General features: G+C 44.7%; 1 protein-coding gene across 1 annotated transcript; it reads left to right on the top strand.

The window, feature by feature from the left end:
• Window positions 1-3,292: 3,292 nt before the first annotated feature.
• Window positions 3,293-7,104, top strand: LOC140723580 (uncharacterized). Its single transcript, XM_073038154.1, has 2 exons — window positions 3,293-4,039; window positions 4,420-7,104. Exon 2 carries the CDS (start codon window positions 4,820-4,822, stop codon window positions 6,176-6,178), a length of 1,359 nt encoding a protein of 452 aa, XP_072894255.1. The 5' UTR covers window positions 3,293-4,039; window positions 4,420-4,819; the 3' UTR covers window positions 6,179-7,104.
• Window positions 7,105-21,188: the final 14,084 nt, after the last annotated feature.

Here is a 21,188-nt window from a genome sequence, read left to right as displayed (position 1 = left end):
TGTAAAATACCTATTGGGCACCCTGTCAGTCTCCACAGTCCCCAGAGTGGTTCAGCTGCTTACTCAGCCCGTCTGCTTGGTACTCTGTATATTGAGATCCTGTTCATGATGCCAAATGTTAAAGCTGAATCTGAATAAAACTCGAGAGACCAGCTTCTTATTGACACCACAGTTTATTGCACATTCTCCTGCAGGAGTTTGAGCCCCTGTTGTCAAAGGGAAGGCACGTAAGCACTGCCACTATCTGACAAGTCGACTGACTTGGGTTACAGCCGTATATTTATTCATAGTACACCCCATGCTTACAATTGCAAGATGTTATTTGAACTGGTACGCCCACCAAGTGTGTTGGTGCAAATCTTAATTACAAATCTTAATTGCAAATCTTAACAGAGTTTGCTATATCCAGGTTTTAATTATGGATGGATGTACTGTCCAGTCCTTATCAGTTATTCCCTTTGCAAGGCCCTGACTTAATTACAAACAGATGTTCATTCCTGCCCTTATCAGCAAGTCCTCCTCCCCTTACTCAAATGAGGGTACAATGTATAATGGTATCAACTAACAACGGTACAGTATACAATGTTATCAGCTCTCAATGTGTCTCTCTGCAAGCCACAGAGAACTGGTTATGAGCCTGTCCTGGCTAACCACTGAAGACAGTGTTTACTTTGGTTCAAATATTCCTATTCAGTCCCAATTATTCTTCTAGCCAGAGGTTACATATTTTCAAAATGAATTTTTTAATATATCTTCAATTCCTCAAGAGGGTTCAGGGGAAATATTTATGTCCAATATAGAAACTGGTGTTACCTGTGTGTATTGTGGCAATGCAAGAGGTGCTGGAGAATTTGCAAGTGGAAAGACTTGGAGTAATATTTGCAAATCTGACTTTTTAAAGCATAATTTAGCAAGCAAACCACATATGGACAATGTGCAAAAGCTCTGGTGAGAAAATCCTTCATTACCCGTTACAGGCCTGCTACATAGGTTGTGAGAGAGTGCAGATGAACTCGATTCGAACTCGGGAGATCAAAGTATTTATCAACAGTGATTTGCTGGCTGTGAAAGTAATTACCTCTCTGTATAAAATTCACTATGCACATGTCACTGGGTAAAACAAATGCACAGTACATGATTTATGTGCACACTTGTCATTACAAGTTAGAGGGGACATCGGTGGGAAGGTGGGGAGGCCTCCAGTGTCCCTGATGCCCTCACCAACAAGATGTGCATCCAGCTGCAGCTTGTAACCCTGCACTTTAAGGAGTTGGAACTGGAAGTGTATGAATTCCGGATCATCCAGGAGTTGGAGGGGGTGATCGATATGACATGTAGAGAGGTGAGTTACACCCAAGGTGCAGGACACAGGAAACTGGGAGAAAGTCAGGAAGGGGAATGAGGTTAAATAGCCATCGCAGAGTACTCTTGTTGCTATCCCACACAACAATAGGTGGAACACTTCAGAAACTGTTGGGGGGGTGGGAGGGTAGATTACCTGACAGAGAAAAGTCAAAGAGGTGATAGTGAATTCATTAGTTAGGGGAACAGAACAGGAGGGGACTAATATCCTAGTGGTAAGGCTTGCTAGTGCTAGTGTGGGTGGAGAGGGTGATGTGGTTAAAATAAGTTGCAGGGGAAATGGGAGCCAGAATAACAGAACAGATAGTGGAGAGGGTGAATTGAATTGAAGTGACTTTATTCGATACATCCTTCCTACACATGAGGAGTAGAAATCTTTACATTACATCTTCACCAAAATGTGCAATGTGTAATTAATAGTAATATATAATAGATAGTTTGTAGATAGGACAGTCAATATAACATTGAAATGCAATTGTATCAGCATGAATTAATCAGTTTGATGGCCTGGTAGAAGATAACGTCCCAGAGCCTGTTGGTACTTTTGCTGTGGTACCGTTTCCTGGATGGTATCAGCAGGAACAGTTTGTAGTTGTGGTGAATTTGGTCCCTGATATCCTTTGGGCCTTTTGACACACTTGTCCCTGTAAATGTCCTGAACAGTGGAAAGTTCACATCTGCAGATGCGCTGGGCTGTCTGCACCACTCTCTGCCATTTCCTGCGATTAAGGGAAGCACAGTTCCCATACCAGGCAGTGATGCAGCCAGTCACAATGCTCTCAATTGTGTCCCTGTAGAATGTCCTCAGGATTTTGGGTCCCTGTCCCCAACTTGTTCAACCATCTGAGGTGAAAGAGGTGCTGCTGTGCTCTTTTCACAACACAGCCGGTATGTACACACAATGTGAGATCCTTGGTGATGTTTATGCTGAGGAATTTAAAGCTGTTCACCTTCTTAAACCCAGATCCATTGATGTCAACAGGGGTTAGCCTGTCTCCATTCCTCCTGTAATCCACAATCAGCTTTGTTTTTGTGACAATGAGGGAGAGTTTGTTTTCTTGACACCAGTCAGATGTTGTTCAGACCTCAGGTAGAGTCAGCAATCAAATGATTGAGCATAGTGTGATGAATGTGCTGAGCTGTGTATATCACAATGCAAGAAGCATTGTAGGAAGCCCGATGAGCTCAGGACAGGGAATTATGATATTGTAGCTATTATTGGAATTTGGTTGTACCCAACAGTCTGAGGGATTTAGAGGAACAACTTTGTAGAGAGATTGCGGACCATGCCAATAAACAAAGGTTGATTCAGTAAGTGATTTTAACTTTCCATATATTGAATGGGACTCCCATACTGTAAAAGGACAAGATGGGGTAAATTTGTCAAATGTGCCCTTAATCAGTATGTAGAATCTCTGATATAGAAGTGAACAATAAGCTGTTAGGAAATGATCCAGGGCTGGTGACAGAATTTGTGATCATATTGCCATGAGATTCAAAGTAAAGATGGAAAAAGAGAGGTCTGGATTACGGGTTGAGAGTCTAAATTGGAGAAAGGTCAATTTTGATGGTATCAGAAACATCTGACAAGTGTGGTTTGGAACAGGCTCATTCCTGGCAACAGAGTTCTTGTAAGTGGGAGGCCTTCAGAAGTGAAATTTTGAGGATGTGGAGATTGTATGTGCCTGTCAAAATAAAAGATGAAAAGTTACAGGTGCAGGGAACCTTGCTTTTCAAGAGATATTGAGGCCCCAGATATTTTGTTCCTCCAAATGCCTCAGACTGTTGGGTGCTACCAAGATCCACTAATGACTACAATATCAGGATTCCACGCCCTGAGCTCATCTGGCTTTTTTTTAAGTCGCTCATCTGGCTTTTTTTTTTAAGTTGTCTGCTTTTGGTTTCTAAAAGCTTCCCAATAGTCTTTGCTCTTTTGTTTGCCCTCTCTTTGGCTTTTATGTTGGCTTTGGCTTCTCATTTCAGTCACGGATATGTCCTCCTGCCTTTCCAATGCTTCCACTTCTTTGGGATGTATCGATCACTCAGCTCCCGAGTAGCTCCCAGAAACTCCAGCCATTGCTGCTCCGTTGTCACTCCTACCTTTTCCCATCCAAACAAGTTTGGCCAGCTTCTCTGTCACAGAAACATGGAGAAGTTCAGTCCAGAAACAGGATATTTGGCCCATCTAGTCAATGCCAAAAAACATTTAAGCTGTCTAATGCAAATACCTGCACCGGGACCATCACCCTCCATACCCCTACCATCCAGGCTCCCATCCAAACTTCCTTTAAATGGTGAAACTGAGCTCATTTTCACTACTTATATTCATCTCATTCCACACTGTCACGACCGGTGAAGAGCTTTTCCACATGTTCCCATTAAATTTTCACCTTCCCCACTTACCTATGACCTCTGTTTGTCATCCCACACAACTTCAGTGGAAAAAGCTGCTTGAATTTATCCTATCTATACCCTCATAATGTTGTATACTTCTAAGAAATCCTCAAAGCAGTGTACATTTTCCTTGTTTATGTTTTGAGCCGTTTTTAGGTGTATAAGATGATGAGGGGCATTGATCGTGTGGATAGCCAGTTTTTTTCCCCCAGGTCTGAAATGGCTAACACGAGAGGACATAGTTTTAAGGTGCTTGGAAGTAGATACCGAGGGGATGTCAGGGGTAAGTATTTTACACAGAGTGTGGTGGGTGCGTGGAATACACTGCCGGCTATTTGTGTGAGAGTGTTTCAGTTACTGTGGGGCCAGGCACCCATGCAGCTCAGTGGGAACAGGGAATTATACCAATGGAGAGAGTCAACTGAGCCAAGTCACAGATTGGAGATGGCAGAAATGCCCCATTCTTAGAGAGACAGGAAGAGCATCAGAGCGTTCAATGCTCATTCCAGATACCAGCACTGTGCCCAGTTAGAAGATGATTTCTCCATCCAAATTGTGTTGAACTTCACTGTAACAGTGTGATGTCAGTTCACACCTTGACAACTCACGTGATCTGAAATGTTGTCCTGCACCCATTGATGGATTCTTAAAATCTTTTTACAGGTTACAAATGACAAGAAATTTGTCTACGGAAATCTCGAATATAGTTTTGCTGTCTCTGTCCAGATATTTAAGAAATGGAGCAAGGGATTCACTCGATCATCCTTCCTGCTCAGACTGTGGGGAGGGATTCACTCGGTCATCTGACTTACTGGCATGTCCATCATTTTAATCAGGGGGGAAACCATTCATCTGCTCAGACAGTGGGAATGGATTCAGTCGGTCATTTCAACTGAATGTATATCAGCAAGTTTACACTGGGCAAGGCCATTCACCTGTGCTGTGTGTGAGAAGGGATGCAGTCAGTCTTCCCACCTGTGGACACACCAGTCAGTTCACACTGGGCAGAGGCTGGTCATCTGCTGAATTTATGGGGTAAGGATTCACTCGGTCATCTGTCCTAATGGCTCACAAGCGAGTTCTCACCGGGGAGTGGCCGTTTACCTGTTCAGACTGTGGGAAGGGATTCACTTGCTCATCTAAACTGAAGATCCATCAAAGAATTCACACTGAGGAGAAACTGTTTACCTGCTCAGACTGTGGGAAGGGATTCATTCAGTCATCTGAACTGAAGGTACATCAGAGAGTTCACACTGGGGAGAGGCCGTTCACCTGCTCAGTCTGTGAGAAGGGATTCACCACATCATCTCACCTACTGATTCACCTGTCAGTTCACACTGCAGTGAGAGATTTCACCTGCTCAGTCTGTGGGAAGACATTCACTCAGTCATCTAACCTACAGAGACACCAGCAAGTTCACACTGGGGAGAAGCTGTTCACCTGCTCAGACTGTGGGAAAGGATTCACTCGATCATTCAACCTACAGAGTCATCAGCGAGTTCACACTGGGGAGTGGCTGTTCACTTGCTCAGACTGTGGGAAGGGATTCACTCAGGCATCTCACCTACGGAGACACCAGTCAGTTCACACTGGGGAGAAGCCATTCACCTGCTCAGTCTGTGGGAAGACATTCACTCAGTCATCCAACCTACAGACACACCAGCGAGTTCACACTGGGGAGAAGCCGTTCACTTGCTCAGACTGTGGAAAGGGATTCACACAGTTAGGTAGCCTACAAACACACCAGTTAGTTCACACTGGGGAGCGGCCGTTCACCTGCTCAGACTGTGGGAAGAGATTCACCACATCATCTCACCTAGTGACTCACCAGTCAGTTCACACTGCAGTGAGGGATTTCATCTGTTCAGTCTGTGGGAAGAGATTCACTCAGTCATCTAACCTACAGAGACACCAGCAAGTTCACACTGGGGAGAAGCTGTTCACCTGCTCAGACTGTGGGAAAGGATTCACTCGATTATTCAACCTACAGAGTCACCAGCGAGTTCACACTGGGGAGAGGCTGTTCACCTGCTCAGACTGTGGGAAGGGATTCACTCAGGCATCTCACCTACGGAGACACCAGTCAGTTCACACTGGGGAGAAGCCATTCACCTGCTCAGTCTGTGGAAAGACATTCACTCAGTCATCCAACCTACAGACACACCAGCGAGTTCACACTGGGGAGAGGCCGTTCACCTGCTCAGACTGTGGAAAGGGATTCACACAGTTAGGTAGCCTACAAGCACACCAGTTAGTTCACACTGGGGAGCGGCCGTTCACCTGCTCAGACTGTGGGAAAGGATTCACCACATCATCTCACCTAGTGACTCACCAGTCAGTTCACACTGCAGAGAGGGATTTCACCCGCTCAGATTGTTTGAAGGGATTCACTCAGTCATCTGATCTGCTGGCACACCAGTGAGTTCCACTGGGGAGAGGCCGTCGACCTGCGAATGTGGGAAGGCATTCACACGATCATCTCATCTATTAAAACACCAGCGAGTTCACACCACAGATCGTCTGCTCAGGCTTTGGGAAGAGATTCTGTCAACCGTCTCCACCAAGGCTGCATCATTGTGTTCCACTGGGGAGAGGCCGTTCACCTGCTGTGAATATGGGAAGGGATTCACTCAGTAATCTAACCTTGTAACACACGACCGGGTTCACATTGGGGAGAAAGTTTCAATAAGCTGTAGGCTGGATATTTGTCCATCCCGGTTGCTGAATGCAATTGCGAGAGTGACTGGGGGAGTCTGGTACAAGAGGGCATGACGTAAGGTTTGCAGGGCGCCCATTCAGAACAGAGATGCGGAGACATTTTTTTGAGTCAGAGAGTGGTGAATCTGTGGCATTTGTTGCCACGGGCAGCAGTGGAGGCCAAGTCATTGGGTGTGTTTAAGGCAGAGATTGATAGGTATCTGAGTAGTCAGGGCATCAAAGGTTATGGTGAGAAGGTGGGGGAATGGGACTAAAGGGCTGATTGGATCAGCTCATGATGAAATGGTGGAGCAGACTCGATGGGCCAAATGGCCGATTCTGCTCCTTTGTCTTATGGTCTTATGTGATTTTTTTTCTCATTTGTGTTATTCCTGTTCCTCCTTCTGTCCAAGGTAGTGTTAATCTCAGTGGGTTTGAGTGTAAATAGTCTTTTCTAAACTTGTCATTTCAGTTCTTACTTATCTTTGTAAATTTTACTGATTGAAATGGGACTAAGATATTTTCATTAAAAAAAAGTCAATGTCGGTATTGATGGAAGTGTTTATTGCCTTTGTTGTATTTGATGACTATTGAGCTCTGTTCCACAGTTTTTTAAAGCCTTGAAATAAATGTTGTCAATGGTTTTCCCAATATTGCACTACTTTCTGTTGTTTTTGCTTGTTGATTTTTCAGATACGTGGTTATCAACAGTCCCAAAGAAGGGTCATGGCCGGAAATGTTGATTCCCATCCATAGATGCTGCCTGACCTGCTGAGATTCTCCAGCACGTTCTGTGAATTTCTCTCGATTTCTTGCATCTGCAGGTCCCCTTGTTTCCCAGATATTTATATGTTTAGTTTAATAACAAGCCGGCTGTGGGGTTGTGTGGCTCTGTTGGTGAAATATTAAATAATATCATTAGATAAGAGGTGGCATAGGGTTGGGCGGTGTAGAATCTGTGGGTACTATTAAGGAACAGCATATGTGCAAAAAAATCCCTGATGGGAATTGTATAGTGACCCCAAAACAGTAGTAAGTATGTGGTCCACAAATTACAATGGGAGATAGAAAATGCCTGCCAAAAGGGCAATGTTACAATAGTCATGAGGAATTGCCATGCAGGTGATTAGGAAAATCAGGATGGTGTTGGTCTGAAGAGGAGGAATTCCTAGAATGCCTACAAGATGCTTTTTTTTAAGAGCAGCTCGTGGTTGAGCCCACTTGGGGATCAGCTATTCTGGATTGGGTGTAGTAATGAACTGGAATTAATTAGGTCACTTGAGTCCAAAGAACCCTTAGGGGCAAGTGTTCTTAATGTGATCAAATTCACCCCGACATTGGAGAAGGAGAAACTAAAGACAGATGTGGAATAAAGAGAATTAGAGAGGCATGAGAGAAAACATTCTCACAATTGATTTGAAAAGAACATGGGCAGGGTTGAAAACAGAGCACCAATGGCTGGAATTTCTAGAAGCAATTCAGAAGTCACAGAGAGGAAGTTGTATTCTAAAGGTAAGGTGACAAAACCGTGGCTGATAAGAGAAAACAAAGACAACATATAAAACAAACAGAGGGCACAGAACAAAAATTACTGGAAGTTGGAGGATTGGGAAGCTTTTAAAAGCAAACAGAATGCAACTAAAATCATTAAGAAGGAGAAGATGGAATACTTAGGTGAGCTAGCCAGCAATATTAAAGAGGGTACTATTTTTTCTTCAGGTTCATACAGTGTAAAAGAGAGATAGAAGCGAATATCAAACCAATGGAAAATGATGCTGGAGAGGTATTAATGGGGGGAGGGTGAAAGATGATGGCTGATGAACTGAATAAGTATCGTACATCACTCTTATCTGTAGAAGACACTGGCAGGTATATGGAAGTCCCAGATGTCAGTGGTCAGAATGTGTAAAGTTACGTTACTCGGGAGAAAGTAGAAGGAAAGGTGGGCAGTATTTTTTTTACTGGAAGGAGAAATCGATATTCATGCCTTCAGGTTGGAGCTATGCAGTTGGAATATGATGTGTTTCTCTTCAACCCTGAGGCTGTCAAGTTGAACAAGTCCAGCCATTGCTATTCTGCCATCATCCCTGCTAGTGTCCCCTTCCAATCAACTTTAATAATCTCCTCTCCCGTGCCTCCGTAGTTCCCCTCACCCTACTAATAATGATGCATCTTGTACCTTTCCCCTCTCAAAGTGCAGGGTGAATTGCAACATGTTATGATCACAATGTCCACATGGTTCCTTTACCATAAGTTACCTTATCAAATTTGGTTCTTTGGACAACACCCAATCCAGAATCAACATTTCTCAAGAGGGCACAATTACAAGCTATTCTAAAAGCATCTCATTAGTATTTTCCAAATGCCCTCTCTTGAGATCAAGCACCAATCTAATTTTCACAATCTACCTCCACCCATCCCACTCATGGGCTATTCATCTCACTCTCATTGGTGGGTAGATGCGCAGGATCCTCACCAGGACTACCAGCCTCTGAGACAGCTACTTTTCCCAAGCAGTAAAGCTGATAAATATCTCTACCCTCTAACCCACCCTTCCACAACACCAAACACCTCTACTTTATCATTTCCTGTCTGTCATCTTATATGCAGGCATCCTATGCCGAGCGTCACTTTATGAACATACAATCAGTCCGTGCACAGTATATAAGCTGTGGATATATGTTGTTACTATTGTGTTTTTTGTGCTATATTGGAGCCGGAGTAATAATTATTTCGACATCATTTACACGTGTCTGCTGGAAATGGAATTAAACAACCCTGAATCTTGAAGAAACATTTCAGCAGGCTGCAGCGTCACATTTCTGTCTCTCAGAGTTATTGCGGCAGAGCGCCACCTGGTGACAATGGAGTCCACAAATCAGGGGGTCCTGTTATTGTGGTAAATCACCACCAAGCGGCAGTGTTGTCCACAAAAGGGAGAGGTTTACAGCGATAAGAAAGTGTGTAGGGGCTGGACGCCAACTGCAAGTGGATGAAGTGCCAGAGATGCCCCTAACCTCTCTCCTCACCACTAGTCAGGGTCCTAAACAGTCCTTCCATATGAGGCAACTTTTCAACATCGTGCTTGTTGGGGTCATCTACTGTTTTCAGTTTTCCAGGTGTGGCCTCCTCGACATTAGAGAGACCCGATGTAGTCTCTGCATTCTGCACTCTGTCCCGATGAGATTCTGCAGATGTTGGAGATGCAGAGTAACATACACAAAATGTTGGAGGAAGTCAGGAGGTCAGGTAGCTTCTATAGAGGGGGTAAAGCAAAACAGAGATTTCCTGCCGAGACCCTTCATCAGGACTGGAAGTGGGGAGAGGCCGGAATAAGTTGGTGCGGGGAGTGGAAAGAGTCCAAGCTGGTAGATGATCGGTGAAGCCAGATAACAGTGAAGGTGAGTGGATGGGGGAGGTGGGAGATGAAGTGAGACGCTGTGAGGTGGTAGGTGGAAAATGCAAAGGGCTGAAAAGGAGGAATCTGATAGCAGAGGAGAGCGGACAATAGGGAGAAAAAGGAAGTAAAACAGGAACCAGAGAGATCCGATCCGGAATGGAGAAGAGAAAAGTGAGGAGACAGAATGGAGGAGAAGGCCGTGTGGGTTGAGGAAAAGAAAAGGAGGAGATAGTAGTTAAAGATATCGATGTTTATGCCATCGGGTTGTAAACGACCCGGAAGAAATATGAGGTGTTGCCCCTCCAACCTGAGAGTGCACTCATCGTGTTAGTTAAACAATGAACCGGAAGGGAGAATGGATTAATAATTTCCCGTGGGATCCCTATTAAATCAATCCTCTCTCAACTTAAACCGGTGCCCTCTGGTTGTTGATTCCACAAAGGTGGGGAAAAGGACTGCACACATCCCCCATTTCTGTACACTCATAGTTTGGAACACCTGCATAATGTCACCTCAATCTCCTGCACTTCAAGGTGTGAAGTCCCAACCCGCCCAACCTCTCTCCAGAACTCAGTCCCTCAAGTACCGGCACCATTCTCGTAAATCCCCGCTGCACTCATTCCAGCCTGACGTCCTCTCTCATTTTGCAGAGCGAACAAATCTGAATACTATAATCCAGGAGTGGATACCCTAACAATACCCTAACCCTAATGCAACCTCACTAGCCTCTTTTTCAGACCATAAGCCATGAGATGTGAGACAGATCTGTTCAGCCAATCGAGTCTGCTCCGCCATTTCTTCGTGTCCAATTGATTATCCCTCTCAACCTCTTTCTCCCGTCTTCCCCCCATAATCTTCGAACATACTTTTAAAATACACTCTATGACTTGGCGTCTACTCCGTCCGTGACAATGAATTCCAAAGATTTACCTCTCCCTGACTACAGAAATTCCTCCTCATCTCTGCTGTCAGTGGATGCCCTATACATTGAGGGCTGTCCTCTGGTCCCAGACTCACACAGTACAGGGTGCATCTTCTTCACAGCCACTCTGTCGAGGCCTTTCAATACTTAACAGGCTTCAATGAGATCCCCTCTCTTTCTTCTAGACCAGCGAGTACAGGATCAAAGCTATCTAACACTCCTCATTCGTTAAAACTTTCATTCCTGGAATCATTCTCATGAACTTTCTCCGTTCTAATACGAGCACATCTGTTTCTCAGATAGGAGGTCGGAAACTGTTCACAATACACCGAGAGCGATCTGACCAATGAGTTACAAAGCTACAATGTCACATCCTTGCTCTTATATGCTAACGTTACTGTTGTCATCCTTAATCAACACAATTTGCAAGCAAAACAATAGGGACTCCTGCTCAAGGCTTCCCAAGTACCTATGCACCTCTGATTTTTGAATTTACTCCCCTTTTTTTTCTACGCCCCTATTCCTTCTACAAATTGTACATGACCGTTCCCTTGCATACACACTGTTACATCCGCCACTTCGTTGCCTCTTCTGCAAACCTATCGAAGTCCTTCTGCAGACTCCCACTTCTGTCTAAACTACCTGCCCCGTACGTATCCTTGTATCAACTGCAAAGTTCGTCACCAAGGTATCAATTCCATTATCCACATCATTCACATTTAACATGAAAAGATGCGGTCTCATTACTGACCCCTACAGAACGCCATTAGATACCGACAGCAAAACAGAAATGCCCACATTATTCTGACCCTGTCTCCCTTGTGAGTCAGCCAATCTTCGATCCAAACACGTATCTTTCCTGTAACTCCATGAGCTGTGATCTTGTTCAGCAGCCTCACATGCAGGAACTGGGAAGCATAGAAACATAAAAATCTTGCAGCACAATATAGGCCCTTCGTCCCATAAAGCTGTGCCAAACATGTCCTTACCTTTGAAATACCTAGGCTTACCCATAGCCCTCTATTTTTCTGAGCTCCATGTACCTATCCAGGAGTCTCTTAAAAGATCCTATCATTTCGGCCTCCACCACCACCGCCGGCAGCCCATTCCAGACACTCACCACTCTCTGCGTAAAAATCTTACCCCTGACATCTCCTCTGTACCTACTTCCAAGCACATTTAAACTGTGCCCTCTCGTGTAGTCATTTCAGCACTGGGGGAAAAGCCTCTGACAAACCCCATGATCGATGCCTCTCATCATCTTATACACATCTATCAGGTCATCTCTCATCCACCGTCACTCCAAGAAGAAAAGGCCGAGTTCATTCAACTTCTTATAAGGAATTCTCGCCAATCCAGGCAACATCGTTGTAAATCGCTTCGGCAACATTTCTATGGCTTCCACGTCCTTCCTGCAGTGAGGCGACCAAGACTGCGCACAGTATTCCAAAATGCGTCTGATCAGGGTCCTATATAGCTGCAAACATTAAGTCACGGCTCTTAAACTCAGTCCAATGGTTGATGTATGCCTTCTTAACCACGGAGTCAACTTGCGTTGCAGCTTTGAGTGTCCTATGGACTCGGACACCAAGATCCCTTTGATTCTCCACACTGTCAAGAGTCTTACCATTAATGCTATATTCTGCCATCATATTTGACCTACCAAAAATGAACCACCTCACACTTATCTGGGTTGAAATCCATCTGCCACTTCTCAGCCCAGTTTTGCATCCTGTCAATGTCTCACTGTAACCTCTATCATCCTTCCACACTATCCACAGCACCCACAACATTTGTGTCATCAGCAAACTTAATAAACCATCCCTCCACTTCCTCAATCCAGGTCATTTATAAAAATCACTAAGAGTAGGGGTCCCAGAACAGATCCCTGAGGCACACCATTGGTCACCGACCTCCCTGCAGAATATGACCCGTCTACAACCACTCTTTGTCTTCTGTGGCAAGCCAGTTCTGGATGCACAAAGCAACGTCCTCTTGGATCCCATGCCTCCTTGCTTTCTCAACCAGCCTTGCATGGGGTACCTTGTTAAAGATCATCTGACAATCCAAGCAAACAACATCCACTGCCTTAGCTTTATCTATCTTGCCTGTTATTTCCTCAAAATATTGCAAGTGATCTGTCAGACACTATTTCCTGTAAAGGAATCCTGCTGACTTTGTCCTACTTCATCATCCTCCCCAATTACAGTACCCAAAAAACTCACCCTTAATACACCCGAACATATTCCTGACCACTGAGGTCAGATTAACTGTCCTATAATCTCACTGGACAACAATTTTTTTTAAAGTGTTGCTTCTTCAAAATTTTTTTGTTTATGATAAACTGCTTGTTTATGATAAACACAAATATAATTTCAGACTACTTGTATCACGTAGGAATTTGGAAAAACGACAAATTAACTTTCATTGAATATATTATATTTAATTGCAGAATGGTGCTGATGCTTTGCAATAGTGCAACTAAGTTAAAAATATTTTGTTAATGATTTTCATTTGTACTCAGTATCCGAGGATTTTCGCGTGTGTCCAACAATAATTCGCAGCGTTGCTGGATTCAGTGGAAACTGCGTGAACAGATGAAGAGTCGGTCATCTTTGGTCCAAATCCCGTTTGGACCGTCGGGGTCACCAATGTAGCGATGTACTACATACACAGCGAGGGACAACGACACGCAGTCGGTAAGTCGTTTTGAGATTAGTTTATTCAAACTTCGCGGCGCTGGCATTTAATCCCTAGCGCCCGCCCTCCGGGCGGAAATGACGTCAGAGGTGCATTACTAAAGTCTCTCCCCGCACGCTGGCTATTTGTGAGCCGGGTCCCCTGCGCAGAAAGTGGGTCGCCACAGGGTTTCATTGAAATCAGTCTCTGTTTATAAACACTAATTTCTTCAGTTCAGTTCAGTTTCAGTTTATTGTCATTTCAAAACCACAAATGCAATACAGTTAAAAAATGAGACAATGTTCTCCAGAATGATATCACAAAAAGCACACGACAAAACAGACTACACCAGAAAATCTACATCATGTTTGGTAATCCCCAAATTCAGAGTCCAGAGAGGCTGCTGCATATTAATATCATGCTACTGTCTTAGCGCGTTCCCCGGAAAGGATATCCAAATCCACCATTCAAAACAAGACTACCCAGACACACCAAGTCAAGAGACCAACTCTACCACCCAACAAACCAAAAACTCAATCTACACGACCTGCACAAAACCACATAGTTACATATAGTTATATCTAATGTATAGTTACAACAGTGCAGTCAACACCAAATTGATAAAAAAAAACAGACCATGGGCACAGTAAAAATAGTCCAAAGATGTTAACAGACTATAAGTTCAAAAGAAACCAGCACAAATTTTCCACAAGTCCTCAGGGTCCCGATAGACTCGTCATCCCACGCAGTCGGCAGAAGGGAATATCCCCACTATGGACTTCCACGGCGCCGCCGGACTCAGCCTTCAGACGCAGCACATTCCCATTCACATTCCTCCGGCTTCACTGGACAGGAACACTGAAACATCAAGTGAGAAACAGCGGGATGTGGCCATTCAGCCCCTCTAACCATCTACAAGGCGGCTGCTCTCCCATCTCAGCCACATGTATCTGCCCTATCCTCATTTCCTCGATCCCTTCACTCTCCACACATCTGCCGATCTCTGTTTTTTTTTTGAGGATGATCACCGAGTCTTCACTGCCCTCTGTGGAGGGCATTTACCGACATTCACCAGCCTCGGAGTGAAGACATTTCCCCTCATCTCAGTCCCTTTTTCAGAGACTGGAATGCCTGGTTCAACCAGTAATGATGTTGTGCATTTCAAGGTGTTCACCTCTCAGTCCTCGATTCTCCAAATGAAAGGGTTATTACATTTGATCTCTCTTCTATGATGACCCCACCACTCCAGGGATCCGTCTGGCGAATCTTCATTGCACTCTCTGTAACAAATATTCTGTAACCACTTTGTTAATCCTCCATGGAATTAATTTCCATGTTCTGCAGCCCCGTGTTGTCCCAACTACTCACCTCCCACCCCTGTCACTATTTCCACCCACCCACCTCCTCCCTCACCTGGATCCACCTCTCACTCCCCAGCTCTTGCCCCATCCCCACCCCTCACCTCTTTTCTCTGACTATTTCCCTTCCACTCTCAGTCCAGAGGGAGGGTCTCGGCCCGAAACGTTGACGGTCCATTTCCCTCAGCAGATGCTGCCCGACCGGAGATCCTCCGGTAGTTTGTCCTCTGGTCTGTATAACCCGTGTTAGTATGGGGAGCGGGATTTTACACCATATTCAAAAAGCGTGACATTTACTTTGGGATTTGTTCCGCTCTGACCTGCGCCCGGCGCAGCAGCGAGAGACAGACACAGCGGGGTAACGCCCTCTCAGCTAGTCCGGCTTCGCTATTGGGTGCAACCAGTGATTGACATTCGTGTGCACCAATGGCAACAGGGCAGCTCCTGACGCTCTGCTCTTCAGCGGTGGAGGAGGGGGTGGTAAGCTCAGCCGTTAAACCGATAAAGCTCAAACTCTCCAGCGCATGGGTGACGGAAGGCACCGGGCACATGAGGGCAGATCCCGGTGTGGGGAGCCTATGTGTGACGCCGGGCGCGTGGGGGCGGGGCTGTTTGACGTCACATGTGGCGGAGCGCTCGTATTTCAAAACACCTTAAAGGACGTTTCTTACGATTTCAGTGGGACAACAACATTAATCACGGGTTTCATCACTGAATCCAGTGTTGTGGGATGTAAAGTCCCAGCTATGTGTCTGGCTCTGCCGTGTTGTTGGTGGAGTGGGCAGCGTGGTGTTTGTCTCGATTCGGGTCACAACACCAGAATTGCCAGCGGGGTCCACACACAGTGTATTAGTCAGTAGAAAACCTCTCGTCCCTGCAGTCTTTGTCTCCTGGTAAACTCAACACCCTGACAGTGTGGGCCATAGATACCCCTTCCTCACCCACCCCGTTTTTATTCACTTTATGGACATACAATCAGTCCGTGCACAGTATATAAGCTGTGGATATATGTTGTTACTATTGTGTTTCTGTGTTGCACTGGAGCCGGAGTAATAATTATTTCGACCTCATTTACACGTGTCTGCTGGAAATGGAATTAAACAACCCTGAATCTTGAAGAAACATTTCAGCAGGCTGCAGCATCACATTTCTGTCTCTCAGCGTTATTGCGACAGAGCGCCACCTGGTGACAATGGAGTCCACAAATCAGGGGGTCCTGTTATTGTGGCAAATCACCACCAAGTGGCAGTGTTGCCCACAAAAGGGAGAGGTTTGTAGCGATAAGGAGGGGTGTAGGGGTCTGGAAGCCAAATGCAAGTGGATGAAGTGCCAGAGATGCCCCAAACCACTCTCCTCACCACTAGTTAGGGTCCTAAACAGTCCTTCCATATGAGGCAACTTTTCAACATCGTGCCTCTTGGGGTAATCTACTGTTTCCAGTTTTGCAGGTGTGGCATCCTCGACATTAGTGAAACCCGATGTCGTCTCTGCATTCTGCTCTCTGTCCCGATGAAATTCTGCAGATGTTGGAGATGCAGAGCAAAATACACAAAATGTTGGAGGAAGTCAGGTGGTCAGATTGCTTCTATAGAGGGGTTAAAGAAAAACAGATTTCCTGCTGAGACCCTTCGTCGGGACTGGAAGTGGGGAGAAGCCGGAATAAGATGTTGCGGGGTGTGGAAAGAGTCCAAGCTGGTAGATGATAGGTGAAGCCAGATAAGAGTGAAGGTGAGTGGGTGGGGGAGGGGGGAGATAAAGTGAGAGGTTTTGAGGTGGTAGGTGGAAAATGCAAAGGGCTGAAAAGAAGGAATCTGATAGGAAAGGAGAGTTGACAATGGGAAAACGGAAGTAAAAGAGGAACCAGAGGGAGACGATCCGCAGTGGAGAAGAAAGAAGTGGGGAGACAGAATGGAGGAGACGGGCGTGTGGGTTGATGAAAAGAAAAGATGTTCATGCCATCAGGTTGTAAACTACCCGGATGTAATATGAGGTGTTGCTCCTCCAACCTGAGAGTGCACTCATCCATGTTAGCTAAACAATGAACCGGAAGGGAGAGTGGGTTAATAATTTTCCCCTGGGATCCCTATTAAATCAATGCCGTCTCACCTTAAACCGGTGCCCTCTGGTTGCTGATTCCACAAAAGTGGGGAAAAGGACTGCACACATTCCCCATTTCTGTACACTCATAGTTTGGAACACCTGCACAAGGTCAGCTTCAATCTCCTACACTTCAAGGTGTGAAATCCCAACCTGTCCAACCTCTCTCCAGAACTCAGTCCCTCGAGTACCGGCACCATTCCTGGAAATCTCCAATGCACTCATTCCAGCTTAACGTCCTCTGTCCTATAGCAGAACCGACCAAAACTGAATACAATAATCCAGGCGCGGATACACTGACCATACCCTGACCCTAATGCAACCTCATTCGCCACTTCTTCAGACCATGAAGCATGAGATTTCACGCAGAAGCTGTTCAGCCAATCGAATCTGCTCCGCCATTCTTTCGTATCCATTTGATTATCTCTCTCAACCCCATTCTCCTGCATTCTCCCCATGAACATCCATTAAAAATACACTCAGTGACTTGGCGTCTGCTCCGTCCGTGGCAATAAATTCTAAAGATTTACCACTCCCTGACTAAAGAAATCCCTCCTCATCTCTTGTCAGTGGATGCCCTGTATATTGAGGCCGTGGCCTCTGGTCCCAGACTCACACAGTACAGGGTGCATCTTCTTCATAGCCACTTTGTCGAGGCCTTTCAATATTTAATAGGTTTCAATGAGATCCCCTCTCTTTCTTCCAGACCAGCGAGTACAGGGTCAAAGCCGTCTAACGCTCCTCATACGTTAGCCCTTTCGTTGCTCAGGAACCTTCTCCAGACCCGCTCCAATACGAGCACATCTGTTTTCGCAGGTTGTAAACTGTTCACAATACACCAAGAGCGATCTGACCAATGCGTTTTAAAGCCACAGTGTCACATTCTTGTTCTTATATGCTAACATTACAGTTGTTATCCTCATCAATTCAATCCGCAAGCAAACCTTTAGGGACTCCTGCTCAAGGACTCCCAAGTACTTATGCACCTCTGATTTTTGAATTTTCTCCCATTTATTTTTTTTCTACGCCCTTATTCCTTTCACCAATTGAACATGACCGTACATTTGCATACACTGGACATTTGCGTACATTTCATGCACGATTTCGTTTCCCGTTCTCCAAACCTATCGAAGACCTTTTACAGACTGCAGCTTTGCTCTAAACTATCTGTCTCTTATTTGTATCAACTGCAACGTTCTGTGGATGCTGGGAATCCAAGCAACACATACACAAAATGCTGGAGGAACCTAGTAGGCCAGGCAGCATATATGGGAAATAGTAAACAGTCGACGTTTCGGGCCGAGCCCCTTCATCAGGACTGGGGGAAAAAAAGATGAGACGTCAGAGGAAGAAGTGTGGGGGTGAAAAGGGTAGAAGTGGTCGGTGATGGGTGAAACTGCGAGAGGGGGAGTAGTGAAGGGAAAAAAAACTTCTTAGGATTTTATTTCCTTAACGATTCTCGAAAAATCATTGCTAATCCCTCCACATCTCTTCAGCCACCTCTTTCAGATCTCTGGGGTGTACACCATCTGGTACAGGTGACCTGTTTACCTTCAGACCATCTCCGTTTCCCAAGAACCTTCTCCCGAGTAACGTAACTTCACACATTCTGACCACTGACATCTGGAACTTCCATATTCCTGCCGGGGTCTTCGAGAGATAAGAGTGATGTACAATACTTATTCAGTTCATCTGCCATCACCTTGCACCCCCAGCCCATTACTAGCTCTCCATCATCACTTTTCAGTGGTTCGATATCCGCTTCCGCCTTTCTTTTACAGTACAATTACCTGAAGAAACATTTGGTATCCTCTTTAATATTACCGGCTAGCTCACTTAAGTGCTCCATCTTTTCCTTCTTAATTATTTTAGTTGCATTCTGTTGTGTTTTAAAAATCTTCCCAATCCTCCAACATACTAGTGATTTTTGCTCTATGCCCTCTCTTTGGTTTTTATGTTTTCTTTGGTTTCTCTTATCAGCCACGGTTTTGTCACCTGAGCTTTAGAATACTACTTCCTCTTTGTGATGCATAGAGATTTGAGGGGCGAAGAACATCTCAGACAGAACTACAGTCAGCTCGACTTCTTCGGTCTGCAGAAAATTCAAGGGAAACCTCTTCACCCACAGAGTGGTGACTATTTGGACTTCATCCCAGGGAGAGTGAGAGGTGAACAACAGGGGAGGAATTGAAAGATCTGCTGTGGAACAGAATCACTGGCAGGGTCCAGCCGGCCTGAGTTGACTCTCTACTGTACACTAGTTGTGTTATAAATTCACTAAGTACCAGAGACAGTGTTTAAAGTAGAGCTGATTTATTTGTCACAGATCTATTCCCATTAAAGATGAATATGCAGCAGAAGAAACTCCTCTCATGCCCAGTGACCAGGGTGCAGAACTGGGTGTGGTGAGCAGCACCAATAATTGCAGAGTTCAGCACCGACAGTCAGTCTCGAAATTGCATTCAACAATGGTGATGGACAAATATCCAGAATGCAGCTCATTAAAACTTTCTCCCCAGTGTGAACCGGTAGTGTGTGTTAAGTGTAACACGCTGTAAGGTTTCACTGCTAAAGTAATGACCTCTCTGTAATGTTTTGCTGCTGAGGTAATGGTTTCTCTGTAGCAACAATGTTTAGGTTACGACTAGAGGAAATAGGGTTTTCGAGTGTGGGGCTATGTAATGACAGAAATATTCTTTCTTGTGAGGCTGGAAGAGAGATTTTCACGGTTTTTTTGCTGGGAAGAAGTGAATGGAGAGAGCGGGCTCTTTTTCTTTTCTTTCATTTTCTTTACTAACCCTATAGTCTAAGGTAAGAATTATAGAGCTCAATCGTTTAATTGCATATTGTGTATCGTTTGTAATATACTGATCTGTAACATGGGACACATCACACAGCATCCACCCAAATGAGATTTCTTAAGTTTGGCCGGGCCGGGCTGGGGGCTATCACCCCGTATATTAAACTGCCAGCTGAAGTGAAAGTTACGTAAGGTTAGATGACTGAGTGGATCGCTTCCCTCATTCACAGCAGATGAACAACCTCTCCACAGTGTGAACTCAATGATGCACTTTTGGTTGATTTGGCTGTGAAAATCTCCTCCTAAAGTCTGCGCAGGTGATCAGTCTCTACCCAGTGTGAACTCGCTGGTGTCTCAGTAGTTGAGATGACCAAGTGAATCTCTTCCCACACATTGAAGCCTGAATTATTCTTCTCCGTCCAGTCTACGCCGCAGGCTCTACGTAGCCGCGTACCCGACGCTGCACCCTAGGCGGTACCGTATGCCGTAGCCTAACGCGCACATTCCTAAAAATGTAACTACGCGTCGCAGCGACGCAGACTGCAAGAACTGTGATTGGCCCAGCTGGTAGCAGCCAATTTCCTTTTCTTTTTCAATCTTTTTATTAAGTTTCAAATTTAATAAGCATAGCAATAATAGTAATGATATAAAGAGATTGGGATTACATTAATAACTGTTAACATGTAAAAACACCAATTCCAAATGACAAATATAATTTAACCTCCCAATCTCATAGCAACTAACCATGAAAAAGATATTCTATAAGGGGAAAACACCCTAAACCAGAAAAAAAAACACTAAACTAAATAAAAACAAATAGACAAAGATTGGGCTGTCATATCACAATGTCTGAAATTATTATTTGTCGTTAACTCCACTCCTCTATAAATGAACAAAACCTTATTACACAAGATTCGGAAAGGGTCAACTTACATCATATGAAAATATTGACTAAATGGTCTCCGAGTCTCTTCAAATTTAACCGGAGGATCCACAGTACCACTAGTATTTTTTTTCCAAGTTTAGACATGTTAAGGCTTGGGAAACCCTTTACAATGTAGTAGGGGGATTGGAATCTTTCAAGTAAAATGGGTCTTCTGGCTATTAATGTAACAAATGCAATTAGACGACAAGCTGATGAAGATAGTTGACTAGAGTCTGTCACAGGTCGTCCAAATATTGCAATAATAGGATGTGGTTGTAAATACGCAGAACTACTGAGATAATATCAAATATATCTTTCCAATATTATTTTTAGAAGAGGACAAGTCCAGAACATACGTTTCAATGAAGCTACCTCAGAATTACCTCTATCACTGACAGGATTTATATGGCAGGAAAAATGAGCTAACTTACCCTTGGACATATGAGCCCTATGAACCATCTTAAATTGTATGAAGGCATGTCTGACACACACTGAGGAAGGAATTTTCTAGTTGAAGAATTTTCTCCAATTTCTGTATAGGTAAAGGTATCCGA

The sequence above is a fragment of the Hemitrygon akajei genome, unplaced genomic scaffold, assembly GCF_048418815.1.
Source record: "Hemitrygon akajei unplaced genomic scaffold, sHemAka1.3 Scf000119, whole genome shotgun sequence".
NCBI classification, from domain to species: domain Eukaryota; kingdom Metazoa; phylum Chordata; class Chondrichthyes; order Myliobatiformes; family Dasyatidae; genus Hemitrygon; species Hemitrygon akajei.
This window is presented reverse-complemented; position numbering and strand designations above follow the sequence as displayed.